Source organism: Symphalangus syndactylus, chromosome 13, assembly GCF_028878055.3.
Source record: "Symphalangus syndactylus isolate Jambi chromosome 13, NHGRI_mSymSyn1-v2.1_pri, whole genome shotgun sequence".
Taxonomy (NCBI): domain Eukaryota; kingdom Metazoa; phylum Chordata; class Mammalia; order Primates; family Hylobatidae; genus Symphalangus; species Symphalangus syndactylus.
Window position 1 is genome coordinate 56752187 of NC_072435.2, and position 25098 is coordinate 56777284.

The window sequence follows — 25098 nt, forward strand, 5'->3', positions numbered from 1 at the left end:
TTCAAGGTCACTCACAGATGTGAAGAGCAGCAAAAAATCTAAGTCACCTCCCAGCTGAGGTTGGACAAGGCAACACTCTGCCTTCTTGTTTCACCTCCCACGTGGTAAAATGTCCTTTTTGTGGTCTATTTAGTGCCACCGTTTGTTTTTTTTGTTGTTGTTTGTTTGTTTGTTTGTTTTGCTCCCTCTGTTGCCCAGGCTGGAGCACAATTGCGCAATCTTGGCTCACTGCAACCTCTGCCTCCTGGGTTCAAGCGATTCTCCTGCCTCTGCCTTCCAAGTAGCTTGGATTACAGGTGCGCACTACCATGCCTGGCTAATTTTTGTATTTTTGGTAGAGATGGGGTTTCGCCATGTTGGCCAGGCTGGTCTTGAACTCCTGTCCTCATGTGATCTGCCTGCCTCAGCCTCCCAAAGTGCTGGGATTACAGACGTGAGCCACCACACCTGGGCTTTCTTTTGCTTTTTGTTAGTGATTTTGCTGTGTAAAATGGCTCCCTTGGCCATGTGTGGTGGCTCACAGCTTTAATTTCAGTGCTGGGGGGGTGCTGAGGCGGGAGTATTGCTTGAGCCCAGGAGTTTGAGATCAGCCTGGGCAACATAGTGAGACCCCATCTCTACCAAAAAAAAAAAAAAATTTAGCCAGGTGTGCTGGCACCTGCTTGTAGTCCCAGCTACTTGGTAACTGAAGTGGGAGGATTGCTTGAGACCAGGAGTTTGAAGCTGTTATGAGCTGATTGCATCACTGCATTCTAGCCTGGGTGACAGAGCAAGACCATGTCTCTAAAAATAAATAAATAAATAAATAACAAATAAAACGATCCCTAACCACAGTGCTGAAGTGCTGTTTGCCGTTCCTAAGTGCAAGAGCGCTATGATGGGGAAAAAGCATGCATCCATTCAGGCATGAGTTATAGCTGCTGGTTGTGAGTTCAATGTAAACAAATCAACAGTATATATGCAATAAGGTGTCTTTAAACAGAAACACACATAAAACAAAGTTATGTACTGATCAACTGATGAGAATGTGACCAGAGGCTTGCAGGAACCTGACCCTGTATTTCCCCTAGGAGCGATGGTTCAGTATTCACTAATTCAGTGTCTGCAAAAACTGTAGAGGCCCCCAACCTTTTTGGTGCCAGGGACAGTTTTCATGGAAGACAACTTTTCCACAAATGGGAGGTGTGGGGGATGGTTTCAGGATAATCCAAGTGTATTACATTTATTGTGCCCTTTATTTTTATTATTATTACATTGTAATATATAGTGAAATAATTATACAAGTCACCATCATGTAGAATCAGTGGGAGCCCTGAGCTTGTTTTCCTGCAAATAGACGGTCCCATCTGGGGGTGATGGGAGACAGTGACAGATCATCAGTCATTAGATTCTCATAAAGAGTGCACAGCCTAGATCCCTCGCATGCGCAGTTCACAATAGGGTTCATGCTCCTGTGAGAATCAAATGCTGCAGCTGATCTGACAGGAGGCAGAGCTCGCGTGGAAATACGAGCGATGGGGAGTGGCTGTAGATACAGATAAAGCTTTGGCTTACTTGCCTGCCGCTCACTGTCTGCTGGGTGGCCTGATTCCCAACAGGCCACGGATTGGTACCAGTCTGTGGCCCAGGGATTGTGGACCTCTGTCATAGAACATAACTACTGTAAATGATGAGAATCAACTATAATTGGCTTGGGGTCGTGGAGCCACTCCAGGAAGGGGTTTCAGTGTTGTCAGAGTGAGCTGAGGTGGTGCTTCGCCAAGGCATCTTTAGCTGGCTTTGGGCTCACTTGGCTTGGAAAGTTGACCCCCATCTCCACCCTTTCATTTTCTGTTGCAGGCTCTTTTCTCATTTCTGGAGGGTTTGATAGGACTGTGGCTGTTTGGGATGTAGCAGAAGGCTACCGGAAACTCTCTTTGAAGGTACATGTGGCCGGCATGAGATTGAGGATCTGAACTTCCCTCCTGAGTCCTTCCTGTGCTCAATGCTGGGTGCTGGGGACACAGCCGTGGGTGACACAGGACTTGATGCCTCCGTGGGCTGATGAAGGACAGACAGGAAGCCAGCAAACACACCACCAATTATGAGGAGTGAAATGGAGAAACCACAACAGGGTGACGTGATGGGGACAGATGGGGGGGACCCATCCACATTGCATGGGCAGGGAGAGCTTCCTGGAGAAGGAGGTGTTTGAGCTGAGAACAGAAAGGACTACATAAGTGGGGATCTTGAAGAAGAAGGGCAGTCCAGGCAGATGGAACAGCTGATGCAAAAACCCTGAGGTGGGAGTGTCCAAGAACAGCAGAAGTTACTGTGCAGGGCTGGGCACTGTGGCTCACTCCTGTAATCCCAGTACTTTGGGAGGCTGAGGTGGGCAGATCACCTGAGGTCAGGAGTTTGAGACCAGCCTGGCCAACATGGTAAAACCCCCATCTCTACTAAAAATACAAAAATCAGCTGGGCATGGTGGTGCGAAGCTGTAGTCCCAGCTACTTGGGAGGCTGAGGTGGGAGGATCGCTTGAACCCCGGAGGTGGAGGTTGCAGTGGGCCGAGATTGCACCACTGCACTCCAGCCTGGGCAATAGAGTGGGACTCCGTCTCTAACAAAACAAAACAAAACAAAACAAAAACCAGAAATTACCTTGAAGAGGGACACATGCCATAGTGAGGCATGCACAGAAAGCTTGGGGCTCCAAAATGGGGATGTCAACTGAATGCTCTGGGCTACAAGTGAGAGAATGAGAGGACCCCCAACTCAGAGTGGCTCTATGATAAGGGGATGTGTTATCCAACACAGCAAGACCCCACAATTGCCTCATGCTGTGCCCCTTTTCCCCCAAGGGGCCTTGCACCCCAGGATTTCTGCATACTCCCTGGTTTCACGATCTCACTGTCACCTTTGGCTGTGAATGCGTGCATCCCTGATTCTTGGTCTTTCTGTCCCCAGAGACACAAAGTAGACATGTGTCCTTGAGCAGCCCATATTCAGGTCCCTGGGGCTGGTCTATCTGAGCTGTCTTCTCCTAGGACTTGGGGAGACAAAGCAAGTTTACTCACAGCAAATAAATGGCTTAAAATGGAATGTTAAACCTCTCTGTGCTTAAAGTCCCTCTGTCATCTAGGCCTAGTGGCTCATGCCTATAATCCCAGCACTTTGGGAGGCTGAGGCTGGAGGATCATTGGAGGTCAGGAGTTCGAGACCAGCCTGGCCAACATAGTGAAACACCATCTCTACCAAAAATACAAAAATTAGCCAGGTGTGGTGATGCCCACCTGTAGTCCCAGCTACTTGGGAGGCTGAGGCATAAGAATCTCTAGAACCTGGGAGGCAGAGGCTGCAGTGAGCTGAGATTGCACCACTGGACTCCAGCCTGGGTGACAGAGCTGGTTGTTCTATTCTCTCTCCTCTTCTCTCCTCTCTCTCTGTGCTCCCATCCCCAAATTCCTGTCCTTTTATTACACTAAGCGGTTTAACCTTCTCTCTGATCCCTTTTTCTCTGACCACACGATGGCCTCACTTTCTGCCTCTTTCCATACAGGGAAGGCCAAAGAAGGACAGAGATGCTGGCATAAAGCCCGGACATCATTCAGTGTCTGAAGCAGCAATGGCAGCTATCTGCTCTGAGCTGTTTTTTTTTTCTTTGAGATGGAGTCTCGCTCTGTCATCCATGCAGTGGCATGATCTCGGCTCACCGCAAGTTCTGCCTCCCAGGTTCACACCATTCTCCTACCTCAGCCTCCCGAGTAGCTGGGACTACAGGTGCCCGCCACCACGACTGGCTAATTTTTTTTTTGTATTTTTTAGTAGAGACGGGGTTTCATCGTGTCAGCCAGGCTGGTCTCGATCTCCTGACCTCATGATCTGTCCGCCTCGGCCTCCCAAAGTGCTGGCATTACAGGCATGGGGCACCGTGCCTGGCCTGCTCTGAGCTCCTATTTACCCAAAGAAAACACCCCACTCCTCCTCTGCTTAAGCCACAGTGGATCAAGTTTGCAGTTATTGGAAGCGAAAAGCCCCCTCACTTACAGGGCCTCTGAGGGGTATTTCCTAGAACAAAGAATGCAAATGAAAACCTGAGACCAGCTGGGAATATAATATTTCTCCCCCAATCCTGCTAAACACCCGAGTACTATTTTAAAAAACCATACACAGTGGCACACACTTTTGTAGTCCCAGCTACTCGGGAGGCTGAGACAGGAGAATGAGGTGAACCCGGGAGGCGGAGCTTGCAGTGAGCCGAGATCGCACCACTGCACTCCAGCCTGGGTGACAGGGCGAGACTCCATCTCAAAAAAAAAAAAAAAATTAGCTGGGCATGGTGATGGGTGCCTGTAATCCCAGCTACTTGGTAGGCTGAGGCTGGAGAATTGCTTGAACCAGGAGGTGAAGGTTGCAGTGAGTGGAGATTGCACCATTGCACTCCAGCCTGGGCAACAAGAGCAAAACTCTGTCTCAAAACAAAGAAACAAACAAACCCCAGAAAACAACAACAAAAAAACACAGAATGTACATATATCACACGTCTTTATACTTTGTATTCCACCCTAAATGTTGTTGATGAAACCAAGGAAGTACAATGAGCTGCTCTGCTCTTTCCTTTTTTTTTTTTTTCGTTTTTTTGAGACAGTCTCACTCTGTTGCCCAGGCTGAAGTGCAGTGGTGCAATCATGGCTCACTGCAGCTTCCACCTCCTGGGCTCAGGTGACCCTCCCGCCTCGGCTTCCCAAAGGGCAGGTTACAGGTGTGAGCCACTACACTCAGCTTGTTTTTGTTGTTCTTTCAAAATTATTTTCTCCAGGTTTTCATTAAAATTTGATATTTCTTCAGGGCCATAATGACTGGGTGATGGATGTCGCCATTAGCAACAACAAGAAATGGATCCTGTCTGCTTCCAAGGTAAAAGTGGCCAGGCTTACAATATCGGTCACATTTGCCAGAATTGGTGATAGCGGAAGAGTTATTGCCAAGTATAAAATTCCTGGGTGGGTTCGGTGAGCTGTACCTGACCGGGCCATCATGTTCATGGAGCTGCCTGGGAATATGGACAGCATGTCCTTCCATGCGCAAACGCGATGAGTTTGGAGTTTCCAGGTATTTCTGTGTCTGCACCGTTGACATTTGAACTTTGTTGGAAAAAGAGTCTGGCTGGATCGGTGAGCAATGCAGCCAATGGGGGACTTGAAGGGAAAGCATCAGCTCATGGATAAGCCTTGGAGACCACCCAAGGTCCAGGGGGGTCTCCCCTTCCTGCAGCACTGCATCTTGAGATTCCCATTCCACTGGCACATAACAGTCAGCCCAGGATGTCCCAAGAGCTGTCCTGCAGGTGTGAGCCCCAGAAGTGGGGACTTACTCTGCCCTCCACCTATATTAGAGCAGCAGCCCCCAACCTTTTTGGCACCAGGGACCAGTTTTGTGGAAGACAGTTATTCCGTGGATGGGGGGTGGTGATGGTTTTGGGATGGTGCAAGGGCATTACATTTATTGTGCCCTTTATTTCTATTATCATTACATTGTAATATGTTATGAAATAATTATACAACCCACCATTATGTAGAATCAGTGGGAGCCCTGAGCTTGTTTTCCTGCAACTACATGGTCCCATCTGGGGATGATGGGAGACAGTGACAGATCATCAGGAATTAGATTCTCATAAGGAGCACACAGCCTAGATCCCTTGCATGTGCCACAATAGGCTTCATGCTCCTGTGAGAATCTAATGTGGCCACTGATCTGACAGGAGGTGGAGCTCAGGTGGTAAAGCTAGTGACAGGGAGCGGCTATATATACAGATGAAGCTTCACTCCCTGCTCACCGCCTGCTGTGTGGCCCATTTCCTAACAGGCCACAGACTGGGGGATCGGGGACCCCTTTATTCGAGCATGTCATGTTCTAGGCTAGAGGTTTCTAGATCCAGGAGACTGTGGGAGAGGCGCTGCCTAGCATGACCAACTTTTTAGAGAGCCAACTTGGAATACAGACATATCAGAAAAAAAAAAAAAAAACAAACCCATAATAATACAATATATAGCAAAAGATTATATGCCTATATGTTACTACTTTAATATAAAAATAAGGTTTACTTGAAATTGTACATTATATTTTTTACTTTTCTGTTCCATTAATATTATTATTTAAGCAAAACAACAGGACTAGTGAACAGTGACAATTAGTAGTGATTAACAGTAGGGCAAATTAAACAAATATGTTTGAGAAAAATAGAAAAATATTGGCCAGGTGAGGTGGCTCACGCCTGTAATCCCAGCACTTTGGGAGGCTGAGGTGGGTGGATCACCTGAGGTCAGGAGTTTGAGACCAGCCTGGCCGACGTGGTGAAGCCCCGTCTTTACTAAAAATACAAAAATTAGCCAGGGGTGGTGGCAGGCGCCTATAATCCCAGCTACTCGGGAGGCTGAGGCAGGAGAATCACTTGAACCCAGGAGGCGGAGGTTGCAGTGAGCTGAGATCATGAGTCATGCCATTGCCCTCCAGCCTGAGTGACAAGAGCGAAACTCTGTCTCAAAAAAAAAAAAAAATTTTATAATGTTTCTTTCTATTCTTTGATACAGTACTTTAGTGTTACTTTAAAAAAAATCTTGGCTGGACATGGTGGCTTATGCCTGTAATCCCAGCACTTTGGGAGGTTAAGGTGGGAGGATCGCTTAAGTCCAGGAGTTGGAGACCAGCCCTGGCAACATAGTGAGACGCTATCTCTACAAAAAATCTTTAAAAAATTAACCGAGTGTGGTGGTGTATGGCTGTAGTCCCAGCCACTCCAGGTCCAGCTACTTGGGAGGCTGAGGTGGGAGGATGACTTGAGCCTGGGAGGTCGAGGCTGCAGTGAGTCGTGATGGCATCACTGCACTCCAGCCTGGGCCAAACAGTGAGACTGGTTGTGGTCTCAAAAAAAAAAGAGTTGGGTGTGGTAGCCGCTCACGTCTGTAATCGCAGCACTTTGGGAGGCCAAGGCAGGCAGATAGCTTGAGCTCAGGAGTTTGAGACCAGCCTAGGCAACGTGGCGAAACCCTGTCTCTACAAAAAATTAGCCAAGCATAGTAATATGAGCCTATAGTCTCAGTTACTCCAGGCCTAGCTACTTGGGAGGCTGAGATGGGAGGAATGCTTGAGCTTAGGAGGTCGAGGCTGCAGTGAGCTGTGATCATGCCATTATACTCCAGCCTGGGCGACAGAGTGAGACCCTGTCTCTTTAAAAAAAAAAAATTATTGAATATTTACACTTTTGGCTAGGCACAGTGGCGCATGTCTGTAATCCTAGCACTTTGGGAGGCAGAGGTGGGAGGTTCGCTTGAGCCTGGGGGTTTGGGACCAGCTTGGGCAACATGGTGAAACCCTGTCTCTACCAGAAATACAAAAAATTAGCTAGGAGTGGTGGTGCACACCTGTAGTTCCAGCTACTCAGGAGGCTGAGATGGAAGGATGGTTTGAGCATGGGAGGCGGAGGCTGCAGTGAGCCACAATCATGCCACTACACTCTATCCTGGGTGACAGAGCTAGACCCTGTCTCCAATAAATAAATAAATAAATAAATAAATTTTGTAGGTTATATTACATATTCTTAAGATATATAGAGGTAAGACTGTTTAAAAAAGAGAACATAAATAAAATAGGACTGATTAAATACACATATTACTTATATTTAATGTAAAGCAGTGACTTCTTTCTATGAGGCCAGCACTAGTTGGATACCAAAGCCAAGGACAAACATCACAATAAAAGAAAATTACAGACCAATATATCCTATTAATATAGATGCAAATATGCTCAACATAATATTGGCAAATAAAATCCAGCAGTACATTAAAAGGATTATTTACCATGACCAAGTGGGATTTATCCCAGGGATACAGGGTGGCTCAACATAAAATCAATGAATATATCACATTAATAGAACAAAGGGAAAAAAACCCAATATGATCATTTCAACTGACACAGAAAAGGCATTTGAAAATTTCCAAAACCCTTTCATGATAATAATAAAAAAACTCAGAAAGCCAGGAATAAAGGGATAATTCCTCAACATGATAAAGAGTGTTTAGAAAAAAATCTGCAGCTAACATGATTCTCAGTGGTAAAAGACTAAAATTTTTCTTCCCTAAGATCAGGATTAGGACAAGGATGCCTACTTTCATTGCTACTATTCAATATTGTACTGGAAGTGCTAGCTGGAGCTATCAGACAAGAAAAAGAAATAAAAGGCATCCAAATTGAAAACGAAGAGGTAAAATTCTCCTTCCTTCCTTCCTTCCTTCCTTCCTTCCTTCCTTCCTTCCTTCCTTCCTTCCTTCCTTCCTTCCTGTCCTTTCTTTCTTCCTTCCTTCAATCCTTCCTTCCTGCCTTCCCTCCCTCTTTCCTTTCCTTTCCTCTTCTCTCCTCTCCTCTCCTCTCTCTTTCTCTCTTTCTTTCTTTCCAGGGTCTCATTCTGTCACCCAGGCTAGAGTTCAGTGGCACAATCTTGGCTCACTGCAACCTCAATCTCCTGGGTTCAAGCAATTCTCCCGATAGAAACGGGATTTCACCTTGTTGTCCAGGCTGGCCTTGAACTCCTGACTTCAAGTGATCTGCCCACCTTGGCCTCTCAAAGTGCTGGGATTACAGGTGTAAGCCACCATGCCCAGCCAAAATGATTTTTTTTTTTTTTTTTTTGAGATGGAGTCTTGCTCTGTCACCCAGGCTGGTGTGCAGTGGCGTGATCTTGGCTCACTGCAACCTCCATCTTCTTGGTTCAAGCAATTCTCCTGCCTCAGCCTCCCGAGTAGCTGGGATTACAGGCATGTGCCACCATGCTTGGCTAATTTTTGCATTTTTAGTAGAGATGGGTTTTCACCATGTTGGCAAGGGTGGTCTTGAACTCCTGACACTGTGATCCACCCACCTCAGCCTCCCAAAGTGCTGGGATTACAGGCATGTGCCACCATGCTTGGCTAATTTTTGCATTTTTAGTAGAGATGGGGTTTCACCATGTTGGCAAGGGTGGTCTTGAACTCCTGACACTGTGATCCACCCACCTCAGCCTCCCAAAGTGCTGGGATTACAGGCATGAGCCACCATGCCTGGCCCCAAAATTATTTCTATTCATAGGTGGCATGATCATAAATATAGAAAATCTCAAAGAATTCACAAGAAAGCCACTAAAGCTAATAAATGAATTCAACAAAGTTTCAGGGTACAAAATCAACACACAAAAAAGCAGTTGTGTTTCTATACACCAGCAATGAACAATCTGAAAAGGAAGAGCGATTCCATTTATAATGGCATCTAAAACAATACTTATGAATAAATCTAACAAAGGTGGTGAAAGACTGGCACAATAACTACTGTAAAGTATTGCTGAAAGAAATTAAAGAAGAATGAATGGAAAGACATCCTATATTCATGGATAGGAAGACTCATCATTAAGATGTCAGTACTACCCAAAGTAATCTACAGGTTCTGCATAATCCCTATCAAAATTCCAACAGCATTTTCATATGAAATTGCAAGGGGCCCTGAATAGCCAAAACAATCTTGAAGAAGGAGAAGGAGAAGGGGAAGGAGAAGAATAAGAGGGAGAAGGAGAAGAAGAAAATTGGAGGACTCACACTTTCTGACCTTGAAGTTACTACAAGTCTACAGTAATTAAACAGTGTGGTTCTGGCATAGGGACAGACATATAGACAGATGGCTTAGAATAGAAAGCTCAGAAATGAGGGATTTTTGACAAGGGTGCCGAGACCATTCAATGGAGAAAGGGCAGTCTTTTCAACAAATGGTGCTAGGAAAATTGGAAATTTACATGCAAAAGAATGAAATTGCACCCTTGCCTAATACCATATAGAAAAATTAACTCAGGATAGAACACCTTAACTTGAGAGCTAAACTATAAAACCCTTAGAAGAAAACAGTGGAGAAAATCTTCATGATATTGACTTTGGCAGTGATTTCATGGATATGACAACAAAAATATAGGCAATGAGAGCAAAAACAAACTAAACTTCGTTGAAATTAAGAACTTTTGTGCATCAAAGGATACTATCAAGAAAGCAAAAAGACAACTTAGAGAATGGGAGAAAATAGTTGCACATCATGTATCTGATAAGGGATTAATATGCAGAATACATAAAGAACTTCGAAAACTCAACAACAAAAAACAACCCAATTCTAGGATGGGCAAAAGACTCGAACAGGCATTTCTCCAAAGAAGATATACAAATGGCCAAGAAGCATATGACAAGATGCTCAACATCATTAGTCATTAGGGAAATGCAAATCAAAAGCACAGTGAGGTATCACTTCACATCTATTAGGAGGTCTATAATAAAAAAACTCAGAAAATAATGAATGTTGGCAAAGGATATGGAGCAATTGGAATCCTTGTGCCTGACTGATGGTGACAGAGTGAGAACCAGTCTCAAAAATAAAAAAGATTTTACCTACTGGCAACAACAGGTTTTTTGATTTGTAGGCTTTATTTCCCAGCACTCCAAAAATGTTCAATGTACTAAATCTATTAAGCTTGCTTTGAAAGACCAGGTATTTGTCAATGAAGTCCTTTGCATTATAAATTCACGGTATAGGCTATGTCTATCTAAAATGTGCATTATTTATTTATTTTATTTTATTTTTGAGATGGAGTTTCTCTCTTGCTGCCCAGGCTGGAGTGCAATGGTGAAATCCTGGCTCACTGCAACCTCCGCCTCCCGGGTTCAAGCAATTTTCCTGCCTCAGGCTCCCAAGTAGCTGGGATTACAGGCATGTGCCACCACACCCGGTTAATTTTGTATTTTTAGTACAGACGGGGTTTCTCCATGTTGGTCAGGCTGGTCTCGAACTCTCGACCTCAGGTGATCCACCCACCTTGGCCTCCCAAAGTGCTGGGATTACAGGCGTGAGCCACTGCGTCCTGCCCATTTATTTATGTTTTAAAAAGACAGGGTGTTGCTATATTGCCCAGGCTGGAGTGCAGTGGCATGATCTCAGCTCACTGCAGCCTCAACCTCCTGGGCTCAGGCGATCATCCCACCTTAGCCTCCTGAGTAGCTGGGATTACAGGTGCCCGTGATCATGCCTGGCTAATTTTTTGTATTTTTAGTGGAGGCGGGGTTTTGCCATGTTGCCCAGGCTGGTCTCAAACTCCTGGCCTTAAGTGATTCGACCGCGTTGGTCTCCCAATGTGCTGGGATTACAGGCATGAGCCACTGTGCCTGGCCCATTTTGACATCTTTTCTATGGTGAGAAATGATAATAGCCATCTTGCAGGCACATGTTTAAGGAAGATATCTCTTTCCATTTCTCTAATTGAAAATCTTGGCTGGGCACGGTGGCTCATGCCTGTAATGCCAGCAATTTGGGAGGCTGAGATGGGCAGATTGCCTGAGTTCACGAGTTTGAGACCAGCCTGGGCAACATGCCAAAACCCCATCTCTACTAAAAATGCAAAATATTAGTGGGCTATGGTGGTGCATGCCTGTAGTCTCAGCTATTCAGGAAGCCAAGGCAGGAGAATCACTGGAGCCTGGGAGGCGGAGGTTGTAGTGAGCTGAGAGCATGCCACTGCACTCCGGCCTGGGTGATAGAGTAAGACCCTGTCTTAAAAAAAAAAAAAAAAGAAAAAGAAAAAGAAAAAGAAAAAATCTCATTAAATGCTTCTGTATATTTTGAGGAAGGTGAAAAGTGGCCCCAAACACACTACAGGTGTGCACCACCACACCCAGCTAATTAAAAAAAATTATTATTATTTTTTTGAGACAGAGTCTCACTCTGTCACCCAGGCTGGAGTGCAATGGTGCGATCTCGGCTTACTGCAACCTCTGCCTCCCAGGTTCAAGCAATTCTCCTGCCTCAGCCTCCCGAGTAGCTGGGATTATGGGCATGCAGCACCATGCCTGACTAATTTTTGTATTTTTAGTAGAGACAGGGTTTTGCCATGTTGGCCAGGCTGGTCTCAAACTCCTGACCTCCGGTGATCCGCCTGCCTCGGCCTCCCAAAGTACTGGGATTACAGGCGTGAGCCATGCCCTGCCTAACAGAATTTTTTTTTTTTTTATTCTGCAGACACAAAGTCTCGCTATATTGACCAGGCTGGTCTTGAATTCCTGGGCTCAAGCCATCCTCCGGCATATGCCTCTCAAAGTGCTGGGATTACAGGTGTGAGCCACCATGCCCAGCTTGAAACTAACTTTTGAATTAAAGATCTAAGAGCTGGGAGGACATTTTTTGTTGCCATCATTTGGCAAACCACTTGCTATACTGTAGGAAGTATGCTTATTGGTAAGATCTGACAGCTCTACGCAGCATGAAGTCAACACATCTGTTACAAAAATGTCCCCTTTGTTCTCCCACAGGATATTTAGTTGCAACTGCTGAATCAAGAAATTAACATACTCAATGTATCCATTTTTTATTGCTGCTATAATAAGTTACCAGACTGTACTGTTTAAACATTAAACAACATAAATTTAATATCTTACAGTTCTGTAAGATAGAAGTCTGATAAGCTCTCACTGGGCTAAAATCTAGGTATCAACAGGACTGCATTCCTTTCGGGAACTATTATTAACTAAAGTCCGTGGTTTACATAGTTTCTTTTTTTTTTTTTTTTTTTTTTTGAGACGGAGTCTCACTCTGTCGCCCAGGCTGGAGTGCAGTGGCGCAATCTCGGCTCACTGCAAGCTCCGCCTCCCGGGTTCACGCCATTCTCCTGCCTCAGCCTCTCCGAGTAGCTGGGACCACAGGCGCCCGCCACCACGCCCGGCTAAGTTTTTTTTGTATTTTTAGTAGAGACGGGGTTTCACCGTGGTCTCGATCTCCTGACCTCGTGATCCGCCCGCCTCGGCCTCCCAAAGTGCTGGGATTACAAGCGCGAGCCACCGCGCCCGGCGGTTTACATAGTTTCATGCTTTGTGTTGTATAGTTTTGCCAAATGCATATCATATATCCACCAATACAGTGTCATATAGAATAGTTTTGTTTGTTTGTTTTGAGAGTCTCACTTTGTCGCCCAGGCTTGAGTGCAGTGGTGCAATCGTGGCTCACTGCAACCTCCACCTCCTGGGTTCAAGTGATTCTCCTGCCTCAGCCTCCCAAGTAGCTGGGACTACAGGTGCACGCCACTGTGCCCAGCTATTTTTGTATTTTTAGTAGAGACGGGGTTTCACCATATTGGTCAGGCTGGTCTTGAACTCCTGACCTCACCCACCTTGGCCTCTCAAAGTGGTGGGATTACAGGTATGAGCCACCACGCCTGGCCATATAGAATAGTTTTACTATTCATCCCTCCTCCTCTTCCCTATAATCCTGGGCAATGACTGATCTATTTATATTCTTTAGTTTTGCCTTTTCCAGAATGTCATGTGGTTGGAATTATACTCTGTAGCCTCTTCAGGTTGGCTTCTATGGCATAACAATGTGCATTGAAGTTTCCTCTTTTTGTGCCTTGACAGCCCATGTCTTTTGATTGTTGAATGATATTCCTTTGTATGGATGTACCACAGCCTGTTTTGTGACCGCCGGTTTGCTATTTGTTTTAGGATAGGACCATGAGACTGTGGAATATTGAAGAAATTGATCAAATTCCTTTGGTAATCAAGTACAAAAAGGCCATGGGCTTAAAGTTGAAACAGGTTGGTATTGGGTAAAATTAAGCCCAGTGAAGGCTTTCATTAGTTCCCTCTATAAATTAATTTATCATTTGAATGAACTTTGGGCACCTGGAGATGCAACCGTGAACAAACAGACCGACATTTTTGCCCCAGGGGAACTTAAATTCTAAGAGAGGAAACAAAGAGGAAAGACACAAGAAAAATGTGTAGTAAGTCGCATGGTGATAAGTAATTGACAGAAAAATACACAGGAAATGGGAATAGGAGTGCTGGAGGTTGCAAGATTTTAAAGGGTGGTCAGGATAGGTCTCATTGAGAGGTGACTGCTGTGTCGACTTGAAGGTGGTGAGGGGGTGAGCTGTGCAGATATTTAGAGGAAAGAACTTCCAGCTGGATGCAGTGGCTCACGCCTGTAATCCCAACATTTTGGGAGGCTGAAGCAGGCAGATCACCTGAGGTCAGGAGTTCGAGACCAGCCTTGTTAAGTCCCGTCTCTACTACAAATACAAAAAAATTAGCCAAGCTTGGTGGTGCACACCTGTAGTACCAGTTACTTGAGAGGCTAAGGCAGGAGAATCCCTTGAACCTGGGAGATGGAAGTTGCAATGAGTTGAGATTGCACCACTGCACTCTAGCCTGGGTGATAGAGCGAGACTCTGTCTCAAAAAAAAAAAAAAAAAAAAGAGCAGAAAGAACTTCCCAGCATAGAGAACAGCCAATGCAGAGCCTGAGAGGCAGGAGCCAGCCTGGTGTGTTGGAGGGGTGGAGTGAGGGGGCTTGGAGGGGATGAGGCCTGCAGGAGGACTGGTCAGTAAAGGAATGGCCAGGTACACAGCTGGGCACTGCGTGAGCCTCGTACCCTGGGCAGGTCCCCAGTGTCCCACTTCCCATGCAAAAGGCTTAGGTGCCCGCGTTTCTCTAGTGCAAGAACTTGGTGGTGGGGCCAGCATATTTTCTGCTTCACCAGGCACAGCTGGGGCTGGCCACAGAGGCAGTCCCTGGGCAGTGGAGGCAACTCGCCGCTGAGCCCCTCTGTGCACGCACCTGGCTGCTGCCTTGGAGTGCGGGCTGGGCCCCTTTAAGTCCTTCCCTGGGAATCCTGGAGCCACCTAGACTTGGCCTCCTCTCAGAAGGTTCGGCTGGGAGCCACTGCTTCTGGGAATGGCTAATTTGGGAGCCGCACTGCAAGGCAGGAGTGTGAGGGGTGGGACTCACATGGACCTCGTCCCTGTGGCGGTGTTGGCCCTTAAACTGTGAAAGCTGACTTGCTACAGAGCAGTGATGGCCCTTTTTTTTTTTTTTTGATACGGAGTCTCGCTCTGTGGCCCAGGCTGGAGTGCAGTGGCGCAGTCTTGGCTCACTGCAAGCTCCGCCTCCCGGGTTCACGCCATTCTCCCGCCTCAGCCTCTCCCAGTAGCTGGGACTACAGGCGCCCGCCACCACGCCCGGCTAATTTTTTGTATTTTTAGTAGAGATGGGGTTTCACCGTGGTCTCGATCTCCTGACCTCGTGATCCGCCCGCCTCGGCCTCCCAAAGTGCTGGGATTACAAGCGTGAGCCACCGCGCCCGGCAGATGGCCCTTGTTTTTCAGCAGCCACCTAGGGCAAGGCCTGGGAGCCGCCTCCTCTGTGAGCCCTACTGTTCGGGGGTTGGACCGTGGGATGTAGGAATGTAGGATAAGGTAGGTGAAGGATCAAATTTCTTTTTTCTTTTTCTTTATTTCTTTTTTGAGATGGAGTCTCACTCTGTCACTCAGGCTGGAGTGCAATGGCGCTATCTCGTCTCACTGCAACCTCTGCCTGCCAGGTTCAAGCGATTCTCCTGCCTCAGTCTCCCAAGTAGCTGAGACTACAGGCACCCACCGCTACGCTGGCTAATTGTTTTGTGTTTTTATTAGAGACGGGGTTTCACCATGTTGGCCAGGTTGGTCTCGAACTCCTGAGCTCAAGTGATCCGCCCACCTCAGCCTCCCAAAGTGCTGGGACTACAGGTGCAAGCTATCCGCACCCAAACTGGGATCTAATTTATTTCTTGCAAAAAAGGAAAAGAAAGAGGCCCACCTGAAGCTGAAGCAAGGATGAGCCTGCTGCATTTGACTTGCTCTGAATCAATCAACATGAGAAGCCTCAGAGGCCAGGCTCCCCCGAGGCCTGCCCCAGGTGGGGTTTAACCCCCTCTCCAGCAGACCTCAGTGTCCTGGAGCGGGCAGAACAGCAAAGCCCAGGGGCTGGGACAGCCAGGGCAGGGGCATGTCACCTTGCAGGCTGGCTCTTCTCCAGGGGACCATGCATGGCAGGAACCCCTGAGGGGCCTCTGCCTATGGCCTGGGAGACCCCATCCCATGGCACTCTTGCTTGTTAGTGGGAAGCAGACGTGATGGGTGAGCTGTACCATTTGTTTTCAGTGTTCTCTGTGAGCTTTGGCCAGAAACAGGCTCAGGGACGCAGGAGGGCACCTAGCACCTACATCAATCTACTTCACACCCCTGCTTTGTTCAGAAATCTTGCCTACTTGCGTCTCATGCTTCTGTAAAAGTTGGGTGTTCTCAGGATGTCAGGGAGTCATCCTCTCAGTCCCACAATTTTACTCTACACAGAATAATGGATGGGGCTGGACACCCACCCCCATCCTCCCAACTGTCAAGGGGCTTGCCACGCATGTCCTCAGGACCCCCATGGCAGGAGACATGAGCTGGCAGGACCTGCTTAGCCATTGGTGGGGAAGCAGCCTGTGCTCATTCTCTCTGCAATTTCCACCTTTGTAGGGTTAGAGATTCCAGAGAGGGGCTGTGCCCAGTGGCTCACGCCTGTAATTCCAGCACTTTGGGCTGCCAAGGTGGGTGGATCACTTGAGGCCAGGAGTTCGAGACCAGCCTGGCCAACATGGAGAAACCCCATCTCTACTAAAAATACAAAAATTAGCAGGATGTGGTGGTGCACACCTGTAATCCCAGCTACTCAGGTGGCTGAGGCAGGAGAATTGCTTGAACCTGGGAGGCGGAGGTTGCAGTGAGCCTAGATGGTGCCACTGCACTCCAGCCTGGGCAACAGAGTGAGACTCTGTCTCAAAAACAAAAACAAAATAAAAAAACAAACCAAAAAGAGATTCCAGAGAGGGGAACCCTTGCCTTGCCCCAGCTCAAGGTAGCTGGGAGAATTCTAACGGCATGCCTGGATCCCCTCTGACCAGCACCTCCTTTCTGCTGTTTTAAAATATCCCATGTCAGTGCGAAAGATGTGACAGGCCTTTCTCCATCTTCAAGAGTGACACTTCTTCTGAAATGTTCACCCAATGCGTGTTCTGCCGGATAGATACAAGGGGCTTGCCAGCAGATACTTCATCGTCATCATCATCATCGGAAAGGGATAACTCGCCGCCGCCAAGGGGAAGCAAGGATGACTGACAGCCACAGGCTCCTTTGAGTGACTCCAGCACAGGCTACCTAGCATGTAGGTTTCGGGGCTCTGCGGGGGCTTTCTCTTGGGCCCCTCCCAGGCTCAGTAGGCCTGTCAGACTGGGGCAGGACCCAAGCCCTGGCTGGACTCTCAGCACAGTGCCACCTCCTCAGCTCTCAGCTTGGGGAGTGAACACTTTACTTTCCGTTTTCATGCAGAATAAATCTAATTCCTTTGGAAAACAAGTGTGCATGTGCATTTGAAAAGCAGTCTTGCTATTTCTAAGCTTTACGTCTTGGTGCTCATCCTGTTTGATTCTTGGAACACATATTAGACTCACATTGTGGAGTCTGGAGTTGCCCTGTAAGGTGACCTGTGGGGGCTGGCACCAGCAGTTCTGGAGAGTTTGTCAAATGAATATGACAAGGTGTGGGGCCCCCTCTGTGGACGTGATGGCAAGACACAATGGGTGCCTCCCTGGCTAATGCTTCCAGATGGCCACTTGCCCGGAGCAGAGGACGGTTTGGTTAGGCAAGGGGGTGGCAGTGGCATTGCCATCACGGAATGTCTCATGCTTTCTCCTCTAGACGTCTTAATTTCCAGAACCCCTTGCCTATGTGCAGCCCTCTTCCTGTTGCCACGGCATTTTGCACAGCGTGCATCAATCCAGAAATAGGCTGAGATAGGAGCTTAGGTTCCTATTGCACACCATGCTGGGTGAACCTTTCTGTGCATGCTGCAGGGATGCCAGGTGGATGGGCTGGCAGTGTTCGGCTTCGTAGTTGCCCACAGGCCCTCTGGAAAGTGCGGAGACCAGTGGCTGGTGTACTTGCGTGAGGACACCCAGAGGGGGTCAGTGAGAAACCAGGGAGGGGAGGGCCTTGCCTACTCTGGCAGCAGAAACCCCTCCATGTAAGGTGTCGGTGCCCCACGCCAGCAGCCTGGGAAGCCCTAAGTCTATGATCCCTCCTCTGAGCCTTCCGGACCCCTCGACTTTCCCCCAGCTCAGGATCCGCGGAAGTAGCGACTCAAATGAAGTTATAGTCCCGGGAGCAGGCAGGGCCCCGGCCTTCTCAGGCTGAGGTCGCGGGGCAGAATGGTCCGAAGCTCACCGAGGTCATAGTAGGACCGAGGCGGGTGTGCGCCTCGACCGGACACCAGGGGAGCCAGCAGCCCGGCTGCGCTGGCGGGACCAGGGGTTCTCCGGAGTGGGTAGGGGCTCGACCACACTGCCCTGAGGCCCAAGCCCTGCGCGAGCGTTCCCCAAATGCGGAACGTCCTGGCTCCACGTTGGAAGAGACATTATCTTGACTAGGAAGCCTCGCCTTCTCAGGCTCCGCCCACTCCGTGCAGCCCGAGCTTCCGGTCTCAGCTGCTTGAGTGAATCGGGAGCTACACTACGCGTGCGCCGCAAAAGACAGAGCTTGTGCGCATGCGCACAACCCGTATGCGAAATGGTAATGAAGGATCATTTCAAAACGTACCAACACGGGTGGCGCCGTGGCTTAGTTGGTTAAAGCGCCTGTCTAGTAAACAGGAGATCCTGGGTTCGAATCCCAGCGGTGCCTCAACCGAGCTTCCAAGCTCTTTCCACTTTTGCTCCTGCACTTTTGTGCTCTGAGCCGTCATGTGGCTGCCAGATACTATGTGGGTGTGAGGGGGAGCCCGAGAGGCCTATGTAGACTGGCCCCCCAGTGGGGCGTGGCCTCGGCCACGGGGGCGGGTGCAGGCGGGCTTCGGACTCCACCTCCTCGGGTCTCAGGCTCTGTGGGGCGTGGGCGGCGCGGGGACCCAGGCGACCGCGGTTGCCATAGTGCTGGCTGGCCGTGGGAGGCGGGCAGGCGAGCGGGCGGGCGGGAAAACAGCCGTGCGAGTCCAGCACCGGCCCCGAGGCTGCTTCCTCAGGGCGGCCGGTGGACGCGCTCTCTGGCGCCGCCTTCTGTGGCGTGGGTTCCTCGCGCTAGTCTTCCTAGCTCCAACCTGCCACTTGGGGGAGCTCACGCGGGTGCCGATCCTCGACGTTCGCCGGGCTTAGCTGATTCTTGCAGAGGCCTGAAGATTGCCCGTCTCCCTGCAGCCGCGCGGTGGGTGCAGCCTTTTCACAAATGCAAGACCTGGGCCGGCGGCGAGGCCAAGGGGACCCCATGTGGAGGGATGCGGGACTGAGTCCGGTTAGCGTGACCGTCAGTCCGATGACTGCGTGGAAACTCCAGGCCAGGCAGGGGACTCTGCCCCCGCTGCAGGCGGCCGAGTGTGGGCTGAAGCCAGCTGCCTGGGCTGGGGTTGGTTGCTCAGCGCTGGGGTTCTACCCACATTTGCATGTGGGAACCTATTCCTGAGCAAGTGCATCCCAGGCTTTGGGGGTGGTGGGGTAGGGTGCGGTGAGGCATTGGAGTTTTTACAAACATTCTTCAAGGATTCACATGTCAAACCCGACAGGACAGTCCCAGTGCAGAAATTGCAGTCATGGCATAAGGCTGTGTAGTCAAATTCACCTGCCCCGGAAGGAGTTTCTCTTCCTGCCTCTTCTATGGATCTGGGTTTATTGTTTTTGTTTGTTTGTTTATTTCTCTCGTTTTCCAGTCAATTCTTGCGCCTTTGTATCTTGGTTGTTTTTGATTGACGTTGCCCAGGAAAGCTTGTAAGGAGACTTTGACGCTTTGCAGTGCTGATAGGAGCGTTCACCTGGATCCAATCAGGGATGAATTTATTGGAAACTGGGCTTGCGTCATTGTGGAGCTGGTTTATTTCTGGCTCATACTTAGGCCACTGCAATCCAGCCTGGGCGACACAACGAGATTCCATCTCGAAGAAAAAATAAAAATAAAAAAGTCCCTCATTGGATACAGGGTTTGAAATCTTCTCCGTTTCTTTTTCTCTTTGCTATTTATTTATTTACTTACTGAGATGGATGGAGTCTTTGTCGCCCAGGCTGGAGTGCAGTGGCGTGATCTCGGCTCACTGCAACCTCCGCCTCCCTGGTTCAAGCGATTCTCCTGCCTCAGCCTCCCAAGTAGCTGGGATTACAGGTGCACGCCACCACGCCTGGCTAATTTTTGCATTTTTAGTAGAGACGAGCTTTCATCATGTTGGCCAGGCTGGTCTCGAATTCCTGACCTCAGCTGATCCGCCCCGCCCACCTCGGCCTCCCAAAGTATGGGGATTACCGGTGTGAGCCACAGCTTTTTTTTTTTTTTTTGAGACGGAGTCTCGCTCTGTCACCAGGATGGAGTGCAGTGGTGTGATCTCGGCCCACTGCAACCTCCACCTCCCGGGTTCAAGCGATTCTTCTGCCTCAGCCTCCCAAGTAGCTGCGACTACAGGCACGTGCCACCATGCCCAACTAATTTTTGTGTTTTTGGTAGAGACGGGGTTTCACCATGTTGGCCAGGATGGTCTCAGTCTCTTGACCTCTTGATCCGCCCGCCTTGGCCTCCCAAAGTCCTGGGATTACAGGTGTGAACCACCGTGCCCGGCCTTCTTTGCTTTCTTGATACTGTCATTTGAAGTGCAAACGTTTCAATATCGATCAAGTCTAATGTATCTACTTTTCCTTTTTGCTTATGCTTTTGATGTCATATTCAAGATTCCATTGCCAAGTTCAGGGTCATAAAGATTTACACTAATGTTTTCTTATAAGGGTTTTATAGCTTTTGCTCTTACATTTAAGTTTTGGATCTACTTTGAGTCAATTTTGTATATGATATGAAGGAGGGGTCCAACTTCATTCTTTTGCATGTGGATTTTCATTCATCCAAACACCATTTGTTGAAAAGACCATTCTGTTCCCAAAGGTCTTGGCACCCTTGTAGAAAATCAATTGACCATAAATATGAGGGCTTATTTGTCGATTTCCAATTCTAGTCCCTTAATCTACATGTCTAGCTGTATGCCTGTGCCACACTCTTGATAACTATAGCTGTGTACTAATTTTCAAATTGGGACGTATGAGGACTTCAAAGTTGTTATTTTCAAGATTGTTCTGGCTATTCTGGGTCTGTTGAATTTCCTTGAGTTTTAGAATCAGCCTGTAAATTTCTGCAAACAATCCAGTTGGGATTTTGATAGAAATTGCATTTGATAGAAATAAAGCATTTGGGGGAATATTGTTATCTTAATAATGTTAAGTTTTCTAATCCATGAACATGGAATGGCTTTCAATTTATTTAGGTCTTCTTTAATTTCTTTCAACAATGTTTTTAGTTTTCAGAGCATAAGTTTTACATCTCTTTTGTTAAGTACATTTCTAAATATTTTCTTTTTTTGATACCATTATAAGTAGGTTTTTTTTTTTTTTTTTTTTTTTTTTTTTTTTTTGAGACGCAGTTTCACTCTTGTTGCCCAGACTGGAGTGCAGTGGCGCGATCTTGGCTCACTGCAACCTCCACCTCCCAGGTTCAAGTGATTCTCCTGCCTCAGCCTCCCAGGTAGCTGGGATTACAGGCGTATGCTACCACACCTGGCTAATTTCTGTATTTTTAGTAGAGACAGGGTTTCACCATGTTGCCCAGGCTGGTTTCCGACTCTGAGATCTGCCCACCTCTGCCTCCCAAAATGCTGGGACTTCATGCAAGAGACACTGTGCCCAGCCTGGGTCCCATATATTTCTTGCTGGGGTTATTTCTAGATACTATGAATGGGATAATTCCATTTTTAAAAAATTGCATACTCCTGCTAAATAGGAATGCCTTTGATGTTTAAATGTGGCTCTTTAAAGCAGCCCTCTTGCTTGCCTGACTGCCTTGACTGTCTTATTACTGCTGATTGCTTGTTTGATTTTTTGGCAGATTCTGAATTGTGAAAATTGGGATAGTGAATGATAACTTTGATCTTAAAGGGGAAAAAAAAAGACAACTTACAAACAAGAAAAAGTTATCTACAACACATAGAAGTGACAAAATAATTTTCAGCAGAGGAAGGTCCCAAGGGGTATAGCAAAGCAGTGAAAATTACCACATTCTATCAGAATCTGAAAAGCTGGGTTATGAACAATCCCAGCCTTCAGTATTTATCCAAAAGAAATGAAAACAACATCCATAAGAAAATGCCACAGATGCTCTCAATACAATAGTAAAAAACTAGGAACAGCCCAGGTGTCCACAGCAGATGAATAAACTGTGGGTTATCCAGGCAATGGACCACTACACAGCAAGAGAAAGGGATGGGATGCTGACACTTACACAGACATGCGTGGAATCTCACGTCGTGTACAGTGAAACAGTACATCATTTATGATTTCACTTACATAAAGCTCTAGGAAATGCAAATTCATCTATAGTGACAGCAGAGCAAGGGTTGCATAGGTGGCAGAGATTGATTTCTTGAAAAGGGGTACAAAAAGACCTCTGAGGGGTTGATGGAAATGCTCTTTATTTTGTAGGAGTTTGGGTGTGTGTTTATCAAAACTCATTAAATTGTATGCTTAAGATCTATGCATTTCACAGCACAAAAGTCAATCTAATCTAAATAAAAATATTAAAGGCTGGGCACAGCGGCTCATACCAGTAATCCCAGCAGTTTGGGAGGCCAAGGCGGGTGGATCACTTGAGCTCAGGAGTTCAAGACCAGCCTGGCCAACATGGCAAAACCCTGTCTCTACTAGAAATACAAAAGTATCCAGGCATGATGGTGTGTACCTGTAGTCCCGGCTACTTGGGAGGCTGAGGCACAAGAATCACCTGAACCTGGGAGGTGGAGGTTGCAGTCAACTGAGATTGCGCCACTGCACTCCAGCCTGGGTGAAAGAGCGAGACTCTAACTCAAAATAAAATAAAACAAATGAATAAAAAGAGTTCAAGACCAGCCTGGTCAACATAGCAAGACTTCATCTTTCTAAAAAAAACTTAAAATAGTAAAAGTCATGTTGACAGCAGTCTGGTTCGTCTTCCCAGCCTGTCCCCACCAGCTCCATGTGGATTTAACTATTTCTTGCCCATGGCCTGTGCTCTTCCAGTAGGGCAGGGCCTGCATTTGCTGGGTGGCGGGCTACCCCATTCCACTCTGTTTCTACTTCCCATGCAACTGTGGCCTGAAGGGTTCCAGACAGGGGAAGAGAAGTTTCATCTGGGCTAGGAGGGCAGAGATATGCACACACCATCAGCTGCTTCCAGGAGAGGGTTTCAGCTTTAATGACTGAGAGGTGACCTCAGCCTTGGGGAAGAACCCTCTTACAGCCTCTCCGGAGGAGCAGTGCCTCCTTGCTGCCAGGGAAGGCTGAGAGTGTGGTCTCCAGTATGCTGAGTTCTCAGCTGCAGGAGGCAGAATCACTCATCCATTTCCCTCTGTTCAATGATGGTGATTTTTCCTTTTTTTTTTTTTTGAAATGGAGTTTTGCTCTATTGCCTAGGCTGGAGTGTAGTGGCACAATCTCAGCTTACTGCAACCTCTGCCTCCCGGGCTCAAGCAATTCTCCCGCCTCAGCCTCCCAAGTAGCTTGGACTACGGGCATGTGCCACTACCGCCTGGCTAATTTTTGTATTTTTAGTAGAGACAGGGTTTCACCATGTTGGCCAGGCTGGTCTCGAACTCCTGACCTCAAGTGCTCTGCCTGCCTCAGCCTCCCAAAGTGCTGGGATTACAGGTGTGAGCCACAGCGACAGGCCAATTTTTTGCCTTTTTAAAGACAGGGTTTCACTCACTCTGTCGTCCAGTCTGGAGTGTGGTGATTCAATCACGGCTCACTGCAGCCTCTAACTCCAGGGCTCAAGCCATCCTCCTGCCTTGGCCTTCCGAGTAGCTGAGACTACAGGCATGAGCCACCATGCCAGGGTCATTTCTAATTCTTTTTGTAGAGACAGGGTCCTGCTATGTTGTTCAGGCTGGTCTTAAACTCCTGGGCTCAAGTGATCCTCCCTCTTGGGCCTCCCAAAGCACTGGGATTGCAGTCGTCAGCCACCGTGCCTGGCCAGTGATGGGTGAGTTTTATAAATCAAAATGTAACGGTGAATGTATTTGTACAAACTATATTTACAAGATTCTATCATTTAATTTAAAAGGTTGACTGGTGTGGAAACAGAAACATCATTTCGCACCACATTTTATTTCTTGCAGTCAATTAGATTATACTTTAATACAAAAAACTAATTAAAATTTAATTGAACTTTAGCAAACATGGGATGTCTATGAAGTGTAAGACAATTTACTACATGTTCTGGGGGCTGAATGGGAGCATGCTTTTGGTTTCCACCGGAAGCGGTCTCTCCCTGTCCCACGTCTGCCCCTGAAAAGAATGCCTAGGATAGGCAAATTCAGGCAGGCGGGGAGAGAAGGGTGGTTTTGGAATTAGTGTGGACTGACTTTCAGTGTTGTTTTGTTCTTCACCGATCTGTGCCTCTGAGATAATGTAACACCTTCTTCTGAATTTACAGTGGCTCCTAAGAAGCAGTTGTGATCAGTTATTTAAAAAAATAAAATGAGGCCAAGCTGGACACTGGCTGGGCTTACTATGCTGTGTGTGGCAGATCACCTGGGGCACGTGTGCGTATCTGGGATTGAATTGCATAAGCAGGCTGGGAGCCTTGCTTGAAGGATGGTTTGGAGGCCAGCTGATGCTCCAGGAGCCTGTCTGCTCTTGAATTCCTCAGCAGAGCTTCTCTGGCTCAGTCCCACAGGCACACAGCTAAGGGTGACTGCAGGCGTCGGGGTGGACATCTGGGATGGCTGCCCAGCAGGTGATGTTCAGTAAATCCACACCTAGGAGAATCAAGCCCTGAAGACAGCCAGGCTGATCAGATTCCTCTGATGCTGGAGTGCGCACCTCTGATTTCCCTCTTTCAGTGAATCCCAAAGCTCTTTTGTTTTGAGCTGAAGTCTCACTCTGTCTCCCAGGCTAGAGTGCAGTGACACGATCTGCAATCTCTGTCTCCCAGGTTCAAGTGATTCTCCTGCCTCAGCCACCCAAGTAGCTGGGATTACAGGCACCCACCACCACACCCGGCTAATTTTTTTGTATTTTTAGTAGAGACGGGGTTTCACGATGTTGGCCAGGCTGGTCTTGAACTCCTGAGCTCAACTGATCCGCCAGCCTTGACTTCCCAGAGTGCTGGGATTACAGGTGTGAGCCACCACACCCAGCCTAAATTTTTTTAAAGAGAAAGTAAAAA

General features: G+C 47.7%; 1 protein-coding gene and 1 non-coding gene across 4 annotated transcripts in view; both read left to right on the forward strand.

The window, feature by feature from the left end:
* Nucleotides 1-17238, forward strand: part of WDR88 (WD repeat domain 88) — a 45664-nt gene extending 28426 nt beyond the window's left edge. Inside the window, exons 8-11 of one of the 3 annotated variants that reach the window (XM_055236188.2) lie at nucleotides 1840-1922; nucleotides 4830-4898; nucleotides 13529-13621; nucleotides 16828-17238. In XM_055236188.2, the coding sequence (XP_055092163.1) occupies nucleotides 1840-1922; nucleotides 4830-4898; nucleotides 13529-13621; nucleotides 16828-17004 (422 nt within the window). In that variant the 3' untranslated portion in view covers nucleotides 17005-17238. Of the gene's footprint in view, nucleotides 1-1839; nucleotides 1923-4829; nucleotides 4899-13528; nucleotides 13622-15643; nucleotides 15848-16827 lie in introns of those variants that run through there. The other 2 variants (XM_063614088.1, XM_055236189.2) reach the window with 2 other exon arrangements.
* A 1252-nt stretch (nucleotides 17239-18490) lies between these two features.
* TRNAT-AGU (transfer RNA threonine (anticodon AGU)) lies at nucleotides 18491-18564 on the forward strand. The gene has a single exon. It is a non-coding gene; the product is annotated as a tRNA-Thr (tRNA).
* Nucleotides 18565-25098: the final 6534 nt, after the last annotated feature.